This window comes from Trachurus trachurus (genome assembly GCF_905171665.1).
Source record: "Trachurus trachurus genome assembly, chromosome: 13".
NCBI lineage: Eukaryota > Metazoa > Chordata > Actinopteri > Carangiformes > Carangidae > Trachurus > Trachurus trachurus.
This window is the reverse complement of record NC_139892.1, coordinates 10,191,661-10,209,590: the sequence shown is the minus strand read 5'-3', so window position 1 is coordinate 10,209,590 and position 17,930 is coordinate 10,191,661. Positions and strand designations below refer to the sequence as shown.

General features: G+C 40.8%; 1 protein-coding gene across 1 annotated transcript in view; it reads right to left on the bottom strand.

The window, feature by feature from the left end:
• The window catches only part of lsamp (limbic system associated membrane protein), a gene marked incomplete at its 5' end in the record, with an annotated part of 196,830 nt that overhangs the window by 56,994 nt on the left and 121,906 nt on the right, over positions 1-17,930 (bottom strand). Inside the window, 2 exons of the mRNA XM_083985510.1 lie at positions 4,359-4,446; positions 6,750-6,894. Of these exons, the coding sequence (XP_083841636.1) occupies positions 4,359-4,446; positions 6,750-6,894 (233 nt within the window). The remainder of the gene's footprint in view (positions 1-4,358; positions 4,447-6,749; positions 6,895-17,930) is intronic.

Sequence of the window (17,930 nt, the reverse complement as noted above, 5' to 3'; positions counted from 1 at the left end):
TGTGCAGTGACCCTGCTGCTTGGTACCACTTGTCTCAGCCCTGCAAGTCCGCCGCTTTTTCTTCCACCGCAAATTTACTTTGTCTGATCATTTGTTTTCCAATTACGTCCCTGTCCCTGCTAGCAGAAAATTGTCAGCTTTGGTTATGTGAACCCACTCTTGGGTCTGTAACCAGGGGCAATGTTTGATGCTTAGAACATTTTCATACCCATTAAAAGATGAAGGCTGGGTGAATTATTATCTGGCAGAGCTGATTGGGTTTTTCGGGGGTTGGTTTAGGTTGTGATGGTACAGTGGAGCCACACACGAAGACTCATTCTTATCTTCCCTTAGTGAAAAACTTGAACCTTCATGCAAAGCAGAAAATGAGTGGGTTAAAACTCAACGACAGCAGGAGCTGAAGTTGAATGAAGCTGTGGATTGTGCATGAAGCATGCTTTTACCTGTGTATCCTTGTTACTGAGTCATTTTTCCACATCCTTCACATCTGGGTTCGATATTTGACCAGTTTAAAAGTAAATAAAATCGTCACACTATTTATTTACTGTAACACATTCTCAGTAATTGCCGACAACCTATGCCTGCAGCACTGCACCGCAATTCAGATGAAAAATGCTGACTTGAACCTCAAAAGGAAGATTACACCCACGTAGCCAGGGAAATACAACAGATGAGCATAACAATGGCAGCAAAAAAAAAAGTGAATGGGACTTTGAGAGGCAGAGCAGGGGACAAAATAACAGGCAGAGAAAGCAACAGAATCAATGTTTGGCTATAACTGTCGCATTAGCCGTGATAAATGAGGCCGACGACAGAAACTCTGGAAGTCGGTGCAGGACATTCCAATGATCAAGCGCTAAATAATCTGACACAATGGATTCTGGGAAGGAGAGGCAATATGCTGCCATGGCTCTCAGAAGAGCAGCATCAATTCATATATTGACCTTTAAAATGCTATTAATGGATGATATCTTTAGTTCATAGCTGTGTGACAAGTTCTCTTGGAGGCTATTGTGTGTGTGGTGATATTACACTGCGATGCACTTCCTCCAGTAGTATTTATCTGGGGTCGGGTGTCACATCATACAGTCAGTGGGTTTAAAATGGAAAGCACAGTTAAAATAATAATAACAAAAAAAAAGATTGATTGATGAAGCTATCACATATTGTGAAATGTATTGAGCTACAGCATTAGATTTGTCACTGTACCAACACAGCACTCTGTGTCGTACATATGTATGTTTTCTCTGGGTAACAGAGAGATGACAGTTGATGCAGTCATAGCTGAAAGCAATACACACACACACACACACACACACACACACACACGCAAACAAACAAACAAACAAAAAAATAAAAACTATATGAGATTCAATTTCCAGCACTCAGGTGCTGCGTTTCTGTCTGTCAGCTCGCCTGTTTCTGACAGGTTAAGAGCAATTTCTGTCAACTAGCTGTGGCTTTGGAAAACGAGACCGGAGAGACTTGGCGATGGCATTTTGATGGATAATGAAGTCTCTGTTTTTTTTTTGTCCTTGATGCACAACTCAGTGTTTTCATTGCTGTTATGCTGCCATGGCCCAGAGAGCCTGGGAGCAATTCAGAAACATTTCAGGGGTTTAAAGAACTAAAAGAGCCATGTATACTGACAGTTGAGGAAAAACTGTAAAAAAAAAAAAAAAAAAAAAAAAAAGTCTATTTGAGAAGTGAGAAGATCAAACTGTGGGTGTTAATGAGTTTGCTTTTGCCAAGATTATTTCTTGGATATTTATCTGTACATTAGACAGTGGATTAGTAAAAGACAGCAAAGACTAGGATGCATGAGGAATAGCAAATGAGAGAGTTTAAAAGGGCATGCTTTTCAGCAGGAAGTCACAGTCATTTACGATTTGCTGTGCACATTCAATATATGTCCACTTAAAGAATAATTTGGGGAATGTATTTTGAAAGAGCTTATGTGGCGCTGTACAGAGGCAAGAAAAACCACCATCACCTCTAAAATTCACTCATGGACCCATCATGTCTTGATATAATCTGTACAAGTCCATGGGGGACAAACATGAAGTTGCGGCTGCGCTAAGATAAACTAAACTAGGCTAAAATAAACAAAGCAGCTGCTGGCTCCAGATGCATATTCACTTTACAGGTCTGAAAAGTGACACATTGTGAGTACAAGTGAGTATGTAAACTGTCAAACAATTCCTCCATGAAGCTAAAATTATTGTAGCCATGGTAATATTATGGGGCCAAAGGAGCAACATTTGTTTACGCACTAAACTGTTTGATTATTAGTTTGAGTAATTCATCAGTAAAAAATGCCAAAACACTGGTACCAGCTATACTCAAATTAGGACATTTTCCAGTTTCCTTTATTGCGTATAAAAGCTGACAGTTAGGCTTAAACAGTTTAAATATACTGCATTAATGTGCTGTTCTTCACTATTTTAAGACTTTTCCATTAATTAATTAAGAAAGTCAGACAGCTACTGAAAATAATTGCTCTGAACATCAGATTTTGAGAACTTTGAGAGGCTCCTTACAACAATGGGCTACATGATAGAGGACAGCTGATATTAAACTGCAGTGGTGCACATTTGGGACAAATTTGTGATAAATCAAATTATACATGCAAAAAACTAGAGGTTTTGGGTCCCTGGGCAGTTTCCCACTTTGCTAGGTTGGTAATCCACTGTTATTTGTAGCAGTCGAATAATTTATCTGTACAGTGCTTCTGAAAAGACAATTCACAGTGTTTTATATAAGATATAAAAATGAAAAGCAGACAAGATAAAAGAAAGGGCAATATAAAGGACGCATATAAACAGGAATTTAAAAAGATTGCAATAAAATAGAACATAAAAATGAGGTGAGGATGAGTAACTCCAGAAGAGGCAAACTGGCATAAAACTTGCATTATTACGCCTTGATTTACAAGAATTTGGGAGCTGTTTTCAAGTTTTCCGGGACTTTGTTCAGATATGCGATGCATAAAAAATATATTTGCTTCACTATGTTTGGTTTTGACTCTGGGGATAATAAGACGGCTTGTCCAGGATGACCTGAGAGGTCTGAAGGGTTCGTAACAGAGCAGCAACAGATCAGAATTATATTCTAGCCCTGAACCATTCACTGCTCTGTAGACCAATAGAAGTATTTCAAAATCAATATTAAGACAAGTCGGAAACCAATGCAAGTATCTGAGAATTGGAGGAATGTGTTTCACTTTCCGGGTCTAAGTGAAAACAACATGTTGAATATTATTAACTTTTGCAACAGATCTCTTGTGGATTCTTAAGACATAAGCAGATTTTCAATGAGAAAACTTCTGTAATTCTTGATCATCATGTGAATATTGACTGATTTTGTTATTGCTTTGATGTGGATATTAAAATTTCCATCAGTGTCCATTTCTGTCCTGGATTGTCGTCTTAAATGTTACAGACGCAAGGGTTAATCTTACTTTTCTCGCACAAAAAACAAATATATTTGTTTTTTATCTTTTTTTTTTTAACTCTTGGCACATTCAGTAAGTACACCATTATGTAGCTGCTTGGTAATAATGTTATGTAAATGTGTGTCTCGTCCACATAATCATTGTGAAACATTTCATGGTAGGATAAATGCGATGCTTAAAACACTGCTTTGAAAAACTAGTCGTGAAATGAGGACACGGAGCAACAAGCCAGAGTTTCAGAGAACAGTGGCTGTGAATGTGCATCTGTGCGTCAGCGTCATTGTCAACCCTGTCAGGTACAACAATTTGACACTGCTGTTGAGCAAAACAAAATTTCCACCCTTTGGGCTTTGGATCAAATCCTGCAGCCACTCGTCTCCCTTGCTGGCCCCGTGATTATCTCTAACTTTTTCTGCTTTCTCCATTCAGGAGCAATAACTCCCTATTCTTTGAAATGGAAAACTGCTGCTGAAGGCTTTTCAAGTGCACTTAAGATTCATTTGAACTTGAACAAGAAATTCTGTAGCTGTAGGGGGGGCGGTTGTGACATATAGCTTATTTTTTTATTCCTGACAATACATATTCATACGCTGCATTTTCATTGCAGACACCTTAGAGGGACACATTTTCACGTTTAATAATAGAGAGTGGTGACAGTCAAGTCTCCTGCCTGTGTGCTGTTGGACAATGACGTCTCTCACTCTGGAGACATATGAAATAATTAAAATGTGAAAAATAATGTAATAAGGGAAATTTATAGCTGACAAGTGGCAGCAAGCTTGTGCTTAGCATATGATGTGGTTTATTCACCCAATTTCCAAGTTAATATCCTTCCAGCTGGCATGGCTAAGTGGTGAATAATATGTTTGCCTTCACTGCTGGTGTTTATAGAGGTTCAGCTTACCTTGTACAATGAGGTAAACCTGTGAGGTCTTGGGCTGCTGCTTAGTCTGTATGGAGCAGGTGTACGACCCTTCATCAAACACATCCACCTGCACACAATGAAACAGAATGATGTTGCAGATTTATATTCTCATCACAATATTACTGGCAGAGCATCATGTTTTTCCCTTTTTATTCTGTTACCCGACATCAAGCAAACAATGTTTCCCCTGTATTCATCCTTTATCTTAATCTTAAAGTGACATCATGGATGGTAGCCTATATGAATGTACCTGATTTATTAGGATTAAACATTAATAATCCTTCACTAGCCTAAACCAAAGTGCTTTTATTGTCTTAAACAGGAATTATGCTCCGAAGGAGACACATACCATCAATGTGAGGGAAAAGGAGGTTATGGGTAGCTGTGAGCAAGTTGTTTTAGTTTATCCAATATCCTGAGCTTTTCTCTTCTTTCACAGAAAATTTCGGCACAGTACTGCCACAAGTTATCTTCCAGCAGAAGATGAGGAAAATTACTTGTAGAAAATGCCATGTAGTTTCACCTCTTGTCATTGTACTGACTGTTCGCATATATCTGGATCCTTGAGATATGAAGTGGTTTGTTTTCATTGTCACAGCAGTGAAATTGATTTCCATTTTCCTGATTGATTGTTCTTTATCCTTAAAAGGGCTTTTGTAAGTTTTCTTCACCCATTGTTGTCTGTACAATACAAGAGGTTATAATATGGCCTTAGTTTGAAGGCTACAGTGCGCTACAAGATTGGCCTGCGCTAGGTGGTTAGCATGCTAAACTCAACAGAAAAAAACATGGTAAAGACAGGAGTTAATAATGGTGTTTGTTTCCACCACTGGACACAACAGTTGATGAATAACTTTAAATCTCATGTATTGCTCCTTTAAATTGTGATTTGTCGAATGTGACACTGCTTCCTTAAAATTAGAGCATGTCTGAATGATACCTGTGTTGGTACACTGAAGAAGCACCCATCCAGATAAAGCCTGACTACCTGATCCTATTCTACACTAGAGAGAAAGACAGGTGGGCTAACTTAAAGGTAGAGTCTGGAGGTTAGTTTGTAAACAAAACATTTAAAGTGGGCCCCTCCTCTTGGGCTCAACAGCCGTCACCGGTAACGGGATCCTCATGAATTATGCTTCAACGAGTAGGAGGGCCGCTGTGGTGAGCTGGGAAGTGAATGCTAGCGGCGGATGCTATCCGCCACCGTTGGCGGAAGTTAGCGACGAGCTAGCGGGTGTTAGCGGTGACAGATAGCATCCACCACTAACATCCGGGACAGCTAGCGGGCCTAGCAGCACTCACTCTGCTGCATGAAACTTCACCTGAGCTCTGTCATTGGCTGGAGAGAAAACACTGACTCCCCACTCAAAAATGTCCCCGTGCACAAGAAAAAAAAGCAAAAGCAAAATACAGGCGGGGGGAGGGGACGCTGCAGACAGTCACCACCACACATGAGTAGAAGCCCATAGGTGATGGTTAAGTCACATTTCATTTGTATAAGTCTAGCGTTTATTTTTGAGCAAAAACCTCCAGACTCTACCTTTAATCCTATCAAATATTTTGAACTCCCCACAATACAATTGAAGAATTGGTTAAAACGGACTAAAACATAAAGCTACACACACATGACACTCATGATTGTTTACTAAGTACATTATAAATTTTATGTTCTCTCTTTTGTCTTGAATTAATTTAATGAGTTTTAGTATAAAAAATTAGGATATTCCTATCAAACTAATTAGTTGATGGTTCATGCCAGTGTACATTTTTTGTTTTTGGTGTGGCTCACATTTAAGGAATAGTTTGACATTTCTTGCTGACAGTTGAATCCAAAGATCAATACCAATCTCAAATTCAGTCCATTAAGTGTGAATGACTCGTTACATTCAGACACAGACAGGATGTCTGTTTACCCCTGTTTCTGGTCTTTGTGCTATGCCAGCCATCCTGGCTCCAACTTCATATTTAGTGGGCAAAATGTCAAATTAATCCTTAAGTTTGCCGAGATCTTTAATGTAAAAAAAAAAAAAAAACGTCTTTTGGAGAGTACACAGGCAATGTTGAATCTAAAGTTAAGAATGAAGCACAGAATAAAAGTCCCTTTGACTGAGTCTGCATAAATAAATGAATTAACAAATGGATAAATATTTAAACGCCACATCTCCTGCTCTTAAAAAGAATAAATTTAAGTCAAATTGTGCAGTTTATTGAGGTTATATGATCAGTGGAAAGAATCCTTAAAACCGAGAGAAATGTGGTATTTTCAATCCCTAAAAGCAACTGTCATCCAAAGCCAGCTCTCCATGAATCAAATATGTGAGGACTGTAGAACAGATGTGTCCAGTCTTTACCCGCTGTGGTCAGTATTACCTTTTGTATGCGCAGGCTGTACTCAAGCTGTCCTTTAGTGACCAGATCTACTCTGGGGTCCAGGGACCACTTGTCCTGGCCGGCGTAGATGATGTTGGATCGATTGAGCCAGGCCACCTTGGACACTTTGTCATCAACGTAACACCTGTGGGCACGACAAGAACAATTGATGTGAGGAGAAGGAAGCAGAAATAGAGGGTTTGGTTTCTCATTAGGGGATGGAGTGTGAAAGGCCGTGAAAAGAAGAGACATCTGGCTTCTTTCATTTCATGATGTGAATGTGGACTTTTTGTAGGAAATGGACCAAATAACAGCAAATGCAATCCCACACAGTTGGCCAGCTGTAGGAATTGTTTAAAGAGGGTTTACACACACAATCACGTCTTGGAACAATGGGCCAAGCGGGAACATTGCAAGATGGTGCTATATTTGATAATGCTGACCAGCAAAGGTATTCCAAAGTTAGTTAACTTAATCAGACAAATCAGCACTTCACGTATCCTGAGGTCTTGAAAGAAAATTTGAGGAGCATCTCAATCTCTCTTATCCTCCCACTTGTTCTTCCCATTATCTCCCTTTATTCCCTTCTCTCTTTGTCCTTCTTTGAATCTGCCTCTCTTCCCCTGTCTGATAAATACATCGCCTTTAACAGTGAGCCCATTCCTGTGAATGAGAAAGGACACCAGTATCCTCTTGTTTACCTCTTGTTGCATGCTGTCAGAGCATTACGCCAAGTAAGCTGGAGCTAAGACATCTTGCACGGGAGGGAAGGGGGAGCCGAGCGTCTGCCTAATGAATAAATGTAAATGTGAGAAGACGTCGGAATCAATGAGAATGGATATCAGCTGTTATGCAAGCCGACAGTGGATGCGTCTCACATGCAAATTGTAGCAACTCCCCGAGTCTTGGCTGCGCACACGGCTTTGCAGTGTGTTGGGCTACAAGACAGTAGATTAGGGAGGCAGTGGAGTGAGGCTGTCTTTGGCAGGTGACCCTGGGTGATGCACAAAAAGTGTTGGTGCAGTCACCCCAGCCTGTTACCCAGTGGGAGCTGGATGTCAGATTTGTCGAGGGCTTGTACTCGCAGCTTGAAACCTTGTTGATGTTCCTTCCCTTTGTGAGGAGTGCAGATAACCCACTGTATCTATTGACTCGCTCTGACATCTACCTTCTACTTCTCTCTGAGTGTTTATCCACTTTTGTTTCGAATATCTTCAGGGCTATTAATGAACTGATATGATGCAACAGCAAAAACTAATTCACACACAGTTTCCATGATGAAACTAAGAACAACTCTTCATGCAAAGCCAACTATAAGGGGGAACATCTAGTTGAGCCTTGCTCATATCATTCATATGATATGGATCATTTTAAGCCTTTAACTCAAATCATCCATGAATGAAGGGCCATTGCGGTGTGTGATTCGTGCATGTTATACGCTAAAACCTTCAGAGCTTCAGTTTTATATTCCGGGCAGTACCTCAGTGCTTTCACAGATACAAAAACATCATTTAGGATTCAGTAAAAATATCTCAGATTTTTTTTTACTTAACACAATCATGATACAGAGCACTGTAGCTTGAATAAAGAATTGGAGCAAGCAGAGGCAAAGAGATAAACTGTGGATATATATGCAACATTGGTAATGTTATTCATTTCTCGTGCAATATATAAACTCTGCTGTGTAAAATTGCTAAGATATTTTCCTGTATGCAAGATATTCCCCTCAAACATCCACACTACTTTTTATATTGATGAACAATATGAAATTTCCATTTGATCGAACATTGGATTACTTGAACTATTTTGGTTTCCTTCCCAAAATAATACGCACATTAACTTTATATTACACAATAATAATATCTAGGTTCTAAAACTGTGTTTCTTCTAAATGATAATATCCTGTCTGAAACATATAGACACCGTGACAGGCTGAACAGATTTTAGGTGTTTGTTGTGAAGCTAATAAACCCAGCCTGTCTAACTGAACGGTTGCATCTTGTTTGTTTTCATTGAGCTTTCTTTCTCTCCGACCTTATTACAGTACCACTCATCTCCTACCATGAAGTAAACGGGAGGAGAGGGAAAAAGCAAATCAGGAGAGTGGGAGACAGAAGGTGGAGACGTGAACTGAATCATGAGACCAGTTTCTTTCAGTCGTCTCTGTCGAAAACTGTGATTTCACTAAACTGTACTGACATCTCACACAGATTAGGACTTGAAACACATATTTTAACCATCAGGCCATTGTTGAAATATGATGATAAAATAGTTCAGATTATTGAGCTTGAAATGAATTTGTCATAACTATCTTCATTTTCATGTAGAAAACAGTTCGGATCTCTGTCATTGATCTCAGAGACATAACGTTAAATCAAATGCGTCTGACAGAGAGGTACCTCTTAATATCTTCTGACTCTACAAAAACTGCTTTTTACAATTAATTTATTTTATCTTAAAAAAAGCTACACTACAAAGAAAGTCTGACAAACTGCAACTGTCATCACACATTCGCTGACAGTTTTATTACTATTTACTTATATAGCAAACAGAGACTATTGAACCACAACAGACTGATGTGGCAAGCTGTTGCTTTTCTGCCACAATGATGGAAAATGCAGTTGTTGTTTTTTTGCTCCTTGTTATTTCCGTAACACACTGACAGATGCTTTGTGTACGTTAGAAATACAGTTCAGAGAGTGTTGAAGTCTCTGTGTGATTAAGACAGAAACATTAAAGAATTAAAGCTCCTAAAAATTAATTTAAGATAAGATGAAGCTTGTGTAGAGAGTGAGTAATTGGAATCAGCAGACATTGTAATCGAATTCAGATTAGGCAAACTGAAACACAAACAAACAAGCAAGCAAACAAAACTTTCTCTAAAACTACAGTAATAAAGCAGATAGAACAGCTGTGGAGATTAGCTACAGATATAAAAACGACATTTTCCACAGTTGGTAATTAAAAGTTAGTGTGTGTGAGTGTGTGCTTTAGTTCATTACGCTCTCTCCTTTCCAAATATCAAATATTTGTATAGTGATCATTACAGCAATATCATCTGTGACTGTGCACACCGAAACAGTATTATATAACACTGCACTGTACTGTGCATTATGAAGCAGTAAGAAAAAAAATGTGCCAAATGTTTATACCCAAATCCTGTCAAACTGTCTCCAGATCAGCATATATCCACATATGTCACTTGCATGCCCCAACAGACACACAAATAGTATGCCAATGCTGTATGACGACACCACAACACATAACCAACCACATACTCACGCCCTGCCACCTGCCTGAAATAAGGTATTACAGTAAATACATGGCCTACTCACATGTGTTTATAATTAAACATATGAATAAAATATTGTGAATGTCGGAGCTGAATTTAAGTATTCCGTATCATATTTTAATCTCTGGTACAGTAATATACTATTATGTAAGGCCTATAGGTGAAAGAACTGTTTTGGGAAAATTGCCTGTATTGTTTAGAGCGTTATTTTACAGATATTATAGTACAATTTGCAATTATAGCAATGCTCTTGGACTTTAAAAGCATTTTTATGGGCATACTTTGAGTTCTGGTATTGGGTTGGTTCTGGGGCTGCTGACAGTATGGTTGGGTGGGGTTGGGGTTCGTTTTGAGTTGCTGTTTGGCTGCTTTTGCTTCACAGACCTGGCAACCCTGCTTTCATGTCTTTCTCAGAGCTCGCCTTCTGTTGAAGACAAGTGTTTCATGTATCATCAAAAATTTAAAACTCTTCATAGAGAGCGTTTCTGTGTATCTCGGTTTCTTGTTATTGCCACCGTGACACCATTTTCCTGCCTGTTCACCTCAGGTTACAATGGATCAGCTGGGCGACATCACTTTACATTTGCATGTGCTGTAGGTTGTAGACTAGTACTTTAGGTAGCTACAACAGCGTTTGAGCTAAATGCTAAGATAGCATGCTAACATTCTCACAAAAACAGTGTTGATCGATATGGAAAGATGGATAAGCACAGTTTTACAAATTATTCTAATGGGTGTCCATCCATCTTATTGTGATTATGTATTGTATGTATTTCAAAGTCACGTAAAGGTTGCTGACACGTTTCAGCCAGATGGAAACAGACAGATCCTGACGTGCAGAAATGTAGCCTACAGATGATGAATGTAAAGAAAAAAATGCAATGAGATCAAAACTGAAAAGAGAAAAACATTATTTATTCATGACCAGAACTACACTTATAAAATGTAATTGCATTCTGATTACGTGATATAGGGGTGTGATTCTGACTTCCCAACTACAAAGAGATGACATAAAAAAAGACTCCTTAACACACTCTTATAGACAGCATATCCTCCGCCACAGGGACTTTGATGGAAATATCAAAACAGCTTCCTGCGTTTCCCACATTTCTGGACCAGCTGTCAAAGTCTTCAGGCCATACGTCAATTTACAGGTCATGAAGGAAAGAGGAAATACGGTGAAACAAAAGAGGAGGCATTTGTTGTATGGCAGGATGCGCCCAATTATATCCTCTGTGTAAGTGAGAAAGGCAGCTTTAGCTGTTAATCACGTTCACACTGTGAGTGTGGATTCTCCGCAGCGTCACACGAGCTCTTGGATAAATATAGGTGAATGGGACTATTAATCATCCAAACGCGCCTAATCGTTTCACCTCCTTACTTTTGGCGGTCACCATATGCTGCTCCATATGGGTCAAAGGAGATGGATAAATACATACCAAACACATGGTTTTGTACATTTCACTGCACTCAGACTTCAATCAGAGCCATGTACTCTGCCACTCCGCATGTTCTCATCTCCCCTTGCCTGATCTCTCTCCCTCTCATCTCTTCACACTTCTGTCTCACCACTCCTCCACCTCTCCACCTCATTTTCTCACCCCATCTACCTCTCATCCCACTCTGTAGATTTCTTCTACCCTCTCATCTTTCCATCAACACTCTGTAGCAGAAGTGGACAGCGAGGAGTAAACATCCAAGGAACTATTCATTGATCTGTGCCACAGATTGAGGGGTTTCTTGGTTACCCTTTTGCCCCCCCTTCCGTCTTTGTCTGTCTTTCCCCGGAGTGCTAAAAAACCTCCAGAAGGTCCCTTGGTACAGAGTGTAGAGCATGCTCAGTGTGGTAGCCAGTACCTGTTCTCACTAATGAGCGACTGCACATGAAGTGGAGAAGCTACTATCACTTGTCAGAGCAGTTGTCTGCCTGTAGCTCTGGCTTCCTTCTAGCGGAGTTAGCTGTCAAGGTGAGTCTGCGTATAGGGCCAGGTTTCCACGGCTCCAGCTGGACCAGAATTAGAAATAAGAGCTTGTCTGTCTGTGACTGGCCTGATCTGAGGCGCATTCAACAAGTTGCTTGCAGGGAACTCGATTTGATTGGAATAGTCAGCCACGGTTGAACGATTTGTAATGAAAATCCATCCCATTAACTGGCTGCAGCCCTCACAATGATGCAGTATCTCAGCTGTATTATTTAACCAGCGTTATTTATTTGAATATTTGGCCCAAAAAAAAGGCGAGAAAAAAAAGAAAGAAAGAAAAATCAACCGTTTTTAATCACAACAGCATCTCCATGTTTGCAATCCTCTGCAGAATCCTTTCGAAGCCCATAATCCTCTCTAGAATACATATTCTCCGTTAACATGAAAAAGCGTGTAAATGCTAGCAAATATTTGCTGATGCTTGTAAACAAAATGCCTTGTTATAGTCACCTTTTTTTTATATATATATATAAAAGTGACGTTGTTGTTCATCAGTCCCTTCAGGGCTGGCTTTACGTGGGATCTTGTATGTGATGGATGCCTAGGTTGCTGTCCTGCGCTGTTTTACCCTGAGCTTTGTTGATGGATGCTCTGCTGTGCTATATTATACTCTTTTCTGCCCCGCTATGCTGCGCCAGTATGGACCGGCCAATAGGCTATGGCTGACAGGGGACTGTGTGGGCTGACAGATGCCTAGGCCAGAGCTGCTGAGCTGGGCTTGTGTTGACAGGAGGGTTGGGCTGGATGGATCCCTGCTCCAGGGCTAGCCGTGGGGGAGGACCAAAGAGCAGGCTGGAGCCAGGGAGTGAAACTGTAATGAGAGGAACGATGTGCCAAGACTGACAGAACAGCCACACCACCCGCTATCCCCATCAATACCCAGTTCTCCTCATCTCAACTCGTCTTTTCTCTCCTTCTTTGCCTCCTCGACACCTTTCACCCCTTAACAAAACACTTTTTTTCTCCATTTCCTCTTTGTTGTGCTTCTGTCTTGTTCTGCCCTGCACCTTCTTCAATCCTCTGTTTCCATGTCACTCCTCTCCTTCTTTCTCTGTCTCCCCTTTTTATCCTCATATTGACTGGGCAACCTGTGTCACTACGGCTAGAATACACACATGTTGGTGGATATTTTGTGTGTGTGTGTGTGTGTGTTGTAGCAAACACTCAACCGGCCATACGGACAGAATCTGAAATACTTTCTCTGAAGGTCTCAACTTGTTTTCATCAATCGATAGAGATTAAAGGTAAGACTGGGGCAGTGGCTTTTTGATCAAAATCTGCCTCACTCCAGCATGGTGGGTGAAAGCTGCCAAATCTGGCCTCGATGTCCTGTGTCCTTGTTGTGTACAGGCATGTGGCAGGGGGAGGGATAACAGACAGACGGAGGGAGGCGGAGAGATTAGCCCATCAGACGAGCATACACACACAGACAGCCGGAGAAAGACAAGATGCACAGCAAAAGAAAGCAAAAGAGTGAGAAAACATAAGCTAAAGGATAGAAGCACAGCTAAAGCTGCATATCAAATCAAAGTCAGGTCATTCGTTTATTGCCCTTAAAGCAGTTTCCTGTCCCAGATATTCACTGCATGGCAAGTTAAATATATTTCTGTTAAGGTCTAGGTTAATCCTCTAGGACCGGGCTTAGAAGAACAAAGTGTTTATTGAAAGACCTGCTGCTTTTCTGTCTTGCCATGAAGTTCACCTTTAGCGTTTCTATATTTGGCAAATAGGGAAGCTAAAGCTAAATTTCTGCTCCTGCCCCTATAAACCTCAATTAACACTTCCACACAGAGGAAGTAAGTAGGTATAATTGGGCTGTTGTGATCCAAGTGAAGTATAACACAAATGTGAAACTTTCAAGGTGAATGCACTGCGAATGCACACGCTTGTGGCTGTCACAGCGTGTGTTAATTGACAATCAGCAGGAAAAAAAATCTTCATTATTAGTTTGTAAATTGGAGTCGACACTGGTGTGAACAGGACACGTTGCTTATTGTGATTTCAAAAGGCAGGTGCGAAGTGTCTCGAGGCCTGTTTATGAAATTCCCTGCGCAGGTTTAATGAGGCAGTGAAAAGCCAGGGATGATAAGGGTGATGTGTCAAGGGTGATAAATTGTCTTCTTTCATTGATACTGATTTTAAACAAAGGGAAGAGTTTCTCCTCCTGCTGTGAACCCAGCTTGATACAAAAAAAGATACCAATTTCCCAAAGTGGTCTGTCAGCATCCGCCTATTTGTTATTCTTTAGCGCTGCTTAAGATCCAAAAAAAGGAAGAAATAGAACAACAGAGCATTTTGAACCAATAGGGACGTCTTCAGGCCCTGCCATCATTTGCCATAGTGACTTCATTTCAATTAGCACCATCAGCATCCAGCTCAGCGCAGCCCCATACCGTGGAGCCAGACCTTCTGGGGAAATCCCTCGTGACATAACTGCATCAGAATAGATTTGGAGTCACCTTTGCTGCTCGGTCGATTCTCCCTCTCTTCTTCAAAAAACCCTCATTATGACAGCCTCCGTCATGAGGCTGCTTCATCCTGCTTGGTATGCATCAGCGCTTAGAGCGAGCCATTAATCAGGGCAGGAATGAGTGTTTTGAGACTTGGCCAGCAGACGATGCGGGAGGGAAATTATTTAATTATTAAAAGTGTTACAAACAACACAGGAATTTGCAGGTCTGCTCCATTCAAATTCGCTTGGCACAGGTATGAGTTCACTTCGAAGGCGCTCCGAGCGCCAAGGCAGTTAAATTTCCGTTTGTGCCGCGCTTTTGCAAAAGTTTCTGAAGACGCTCCAAAATAGTTATGTCGCTTTGGGTTTTGCTGCTGCCAGTGCAAGATTTGAAATCTCCACAGCAACTGCCGCAGTAGGAAGGAGCGATGGTAAAAAAAAAGAAAAAAAAGAAACGCGCACTGACAGAAGCCGACATCTAACTGCTGATCAGAGTTCAGTCTGTACATATCAGCAGTACAGGAGCCCTGACACTGCCGCTGTCAGTCTGTCTTGTATTTGACCCATTCGGGGGCCTATTTTAAAGTCAATGCGACGATTCCACCGATGTTTCCACCATTTTCTCCTGTGTTGTGTGTTTTTTATGCAGGAGTCGGTGTGAGGGAGAAGTGGATGAATGTAACGAGCCCATGACAGATGGCGCCTCATGGAGACGCAGGCAGGAGGATCTATGGTGAGGGCAGGGTGCTGTTATTAAATCTCAGGAGAGGTACTGTGCTTCCTCTCTCTGTCATTTCTTCCCCTTTTGTCACTTTCGCTCTCTCCTTCCCTCTCTTTCTGCTGTTTTGTATCATCTCTTCCCGTCACTGCCCTTCTCTCTCTCTCTCTCTTTCTCTGTTTTTCCGTCACCTTCTTTCATTCTTGCCCTATCACTTCTCTGCACCCTTCTTATTCTTTACTTCCTTTGCTCATTCTTCTCCCTCTGCCTCACTGTACGCCAGGATTGTCAGTCAGGGCATGTAGAGGATGCAAATAAGACCAGCAACACAGCAGCAACAAGAAAAAACACTGCATTTTTTCCCCCTGAAATATTATTATCATTATTATATCATAAAACCACCTGAGAAGTGTTATTTTAACTGCCTTGCTTCAAGATTTCCCTCCCTATCCGTGCTTATTCCTAAGTATCCGTGGTGCTTTGTGTGAATAAATGTGCCTAAGTATAGAGGAGAGAGTTGTTATCACTAATGTACGCCACATGCCTCTTACAGCTTAAAATTATATTCATTATGCCACAATTACTGGCTGTAGAGCGCCAACCTTTCCCACCCATCTCTGTCGTCGCCCTGCGTTCCCTCTTCAACGCCCAACCTGCTCTTATTATTACAGGATGTCACACAAAGGCCTTGTCTCCAAGTGTGACACTGTGGAACTACAAGCTCATTTCTCCACTATCCACATTTTAGTCCTTAAGCGATCCATCACTGTGTTCTGCTGTGGTGCATTACGGGGCAGAAAGAGGTGGATCGGTTGATGATGCACTGGAGGAGAGAGCACAGACGAGAGGGGAGGAAGAGCTAAAATACTCGCTTTTGGCCGTGAAATGAAAAGCAGCATTATAAATTCTGTCTGAAAATGAAATGGGCTTATTTGAATTTGTTGGCCTGGCACACTGTTTATGTTTCTTGGGGAAGCGTCTGATAATGTACAAAGAGAACTACCAGGACCTGCACTACATCTCAACAACACAGATTCTACACACATCTGGTAGTGCTTTAGCTCAGGAGCTCAGAAAAAAAATCACACAAATATAAACATCAATAGCTTTGCCACCACTTCTTGCTCATAGGGTATTTTTTTTCCCAATCTCAAAGGTAACACTTTGAACTGAAGATGTATCTTAAATAATGATGTTGTGCATCAGAGCTCGCAGCTTAGCTCGTTTCATCATCATTTCCTGTGTGAGAATTGGCTTCTATACACTCTTGCCAGAATAATCAGCATTTCTCCCTCGTGGTCCAATCTTGGGAAAGCAGCAGCAGCGTTACGCAGCAGGTTGTGAGGGATGTTTTTTTGTGACGCCGCGTCTACAGCATCCAGCAGTCATGGCTCGACTTCAAAAAGTTAAGCAGCAAGTGATGCGGGAGTCAGCGCATCAAGTACATGACTGACAGGTGTCATGTCGAATGAGAAGGTCAGAGAGGGCTCCTGTGATTTGCTGCCAGTGATGGAATAGCTTGTTCAACATGTCAGTGCAGCAGGAGGAGCTGATGGGTTGACAGCCACTCTTCATATTGGTATGAAATCTTACATGAAACTGGGGGAGTTACCTGCGTCATTTAAATACATACATACGTACACGCTGACATTGATTAATGCACCACAAAAGTGGACGGAGCTTTATCTTACACTTGGCACAGATTACCACTGACAGTGAGCCTGATGAATAATTAAATATTGTGCTTTTTTCGATTTCACAGCGAATTACCTTAGGCCATGGCTAAATATTGCTGTTTGGTTTTTTGTTTTATTTTTGCTTTACAGCTCCGGAAAACTGATTATTCCTCAGTAACTTTATGACTGACGGCTAAATATGCAACAGTAAAAACTTATTAAAAAACAAAACAAAAACAAACTGAAGATATTATTTATTGGATGAGCCACAACAGTGGGCCAACTCTTTAAACATGACTATGGCTGAGTGGGTTGACTGATGAATTTATACCATTGGTCAGCTGAATGCTGTGTGAATGAATGATGAGGCAACAATACTCGTCAGCCAGGGAGCAATGGAGTTTAAATACTCTTGGCTCTTTCAACCTTATTATGTGCAAGCAAGCAGTTTTAACAACCCAAATCAATGATTTCTCATCATCAATTTATTTATTAATTTATTAAAACAAAAGTTACTTTCCATCGAGGGGAGTTGATTACATTTGGTTCAAAGTAACCCATGAGATTTCATTGGATTCTTTAAGTGGTTCTGAATCCTGATACGTTACATATTTTCCTAAATAAACACCACCCTCTTTAAACCGGTGAGAAGAATGTGTTCTTTTTAAGGTCTGTAATATTGCTTTGAGTATCTATTAGGTTACATGCATTAAAAATCTTCTTCTTCATTGTCAAGGTCCTTCTGTATATTGAAGAATGTGAGTGCTCCAAAATCATTGTCAGGAGATGAATAGATTATTGGACTTCCCAGTGATAATAATATTAAAGACCAGTGATTTAAGTTTGTTAATTTTTTCCTGAATAACTGGAGCATTTTAATCTGAATTTGACTGGTCAGCTCTTTTGGCTGCTGATTGCTCATCACCATTTGCATTTACTGCTGAGTTTCACCGAGCTACACAGTGCATGACTTGGAAATCAGTCATCCAATTAGAGGAGAGTTTCAGTGACTGACACATACTGCCCTGCTCTTGTTCAGCCTCCATAGAGACAGAGGAAGT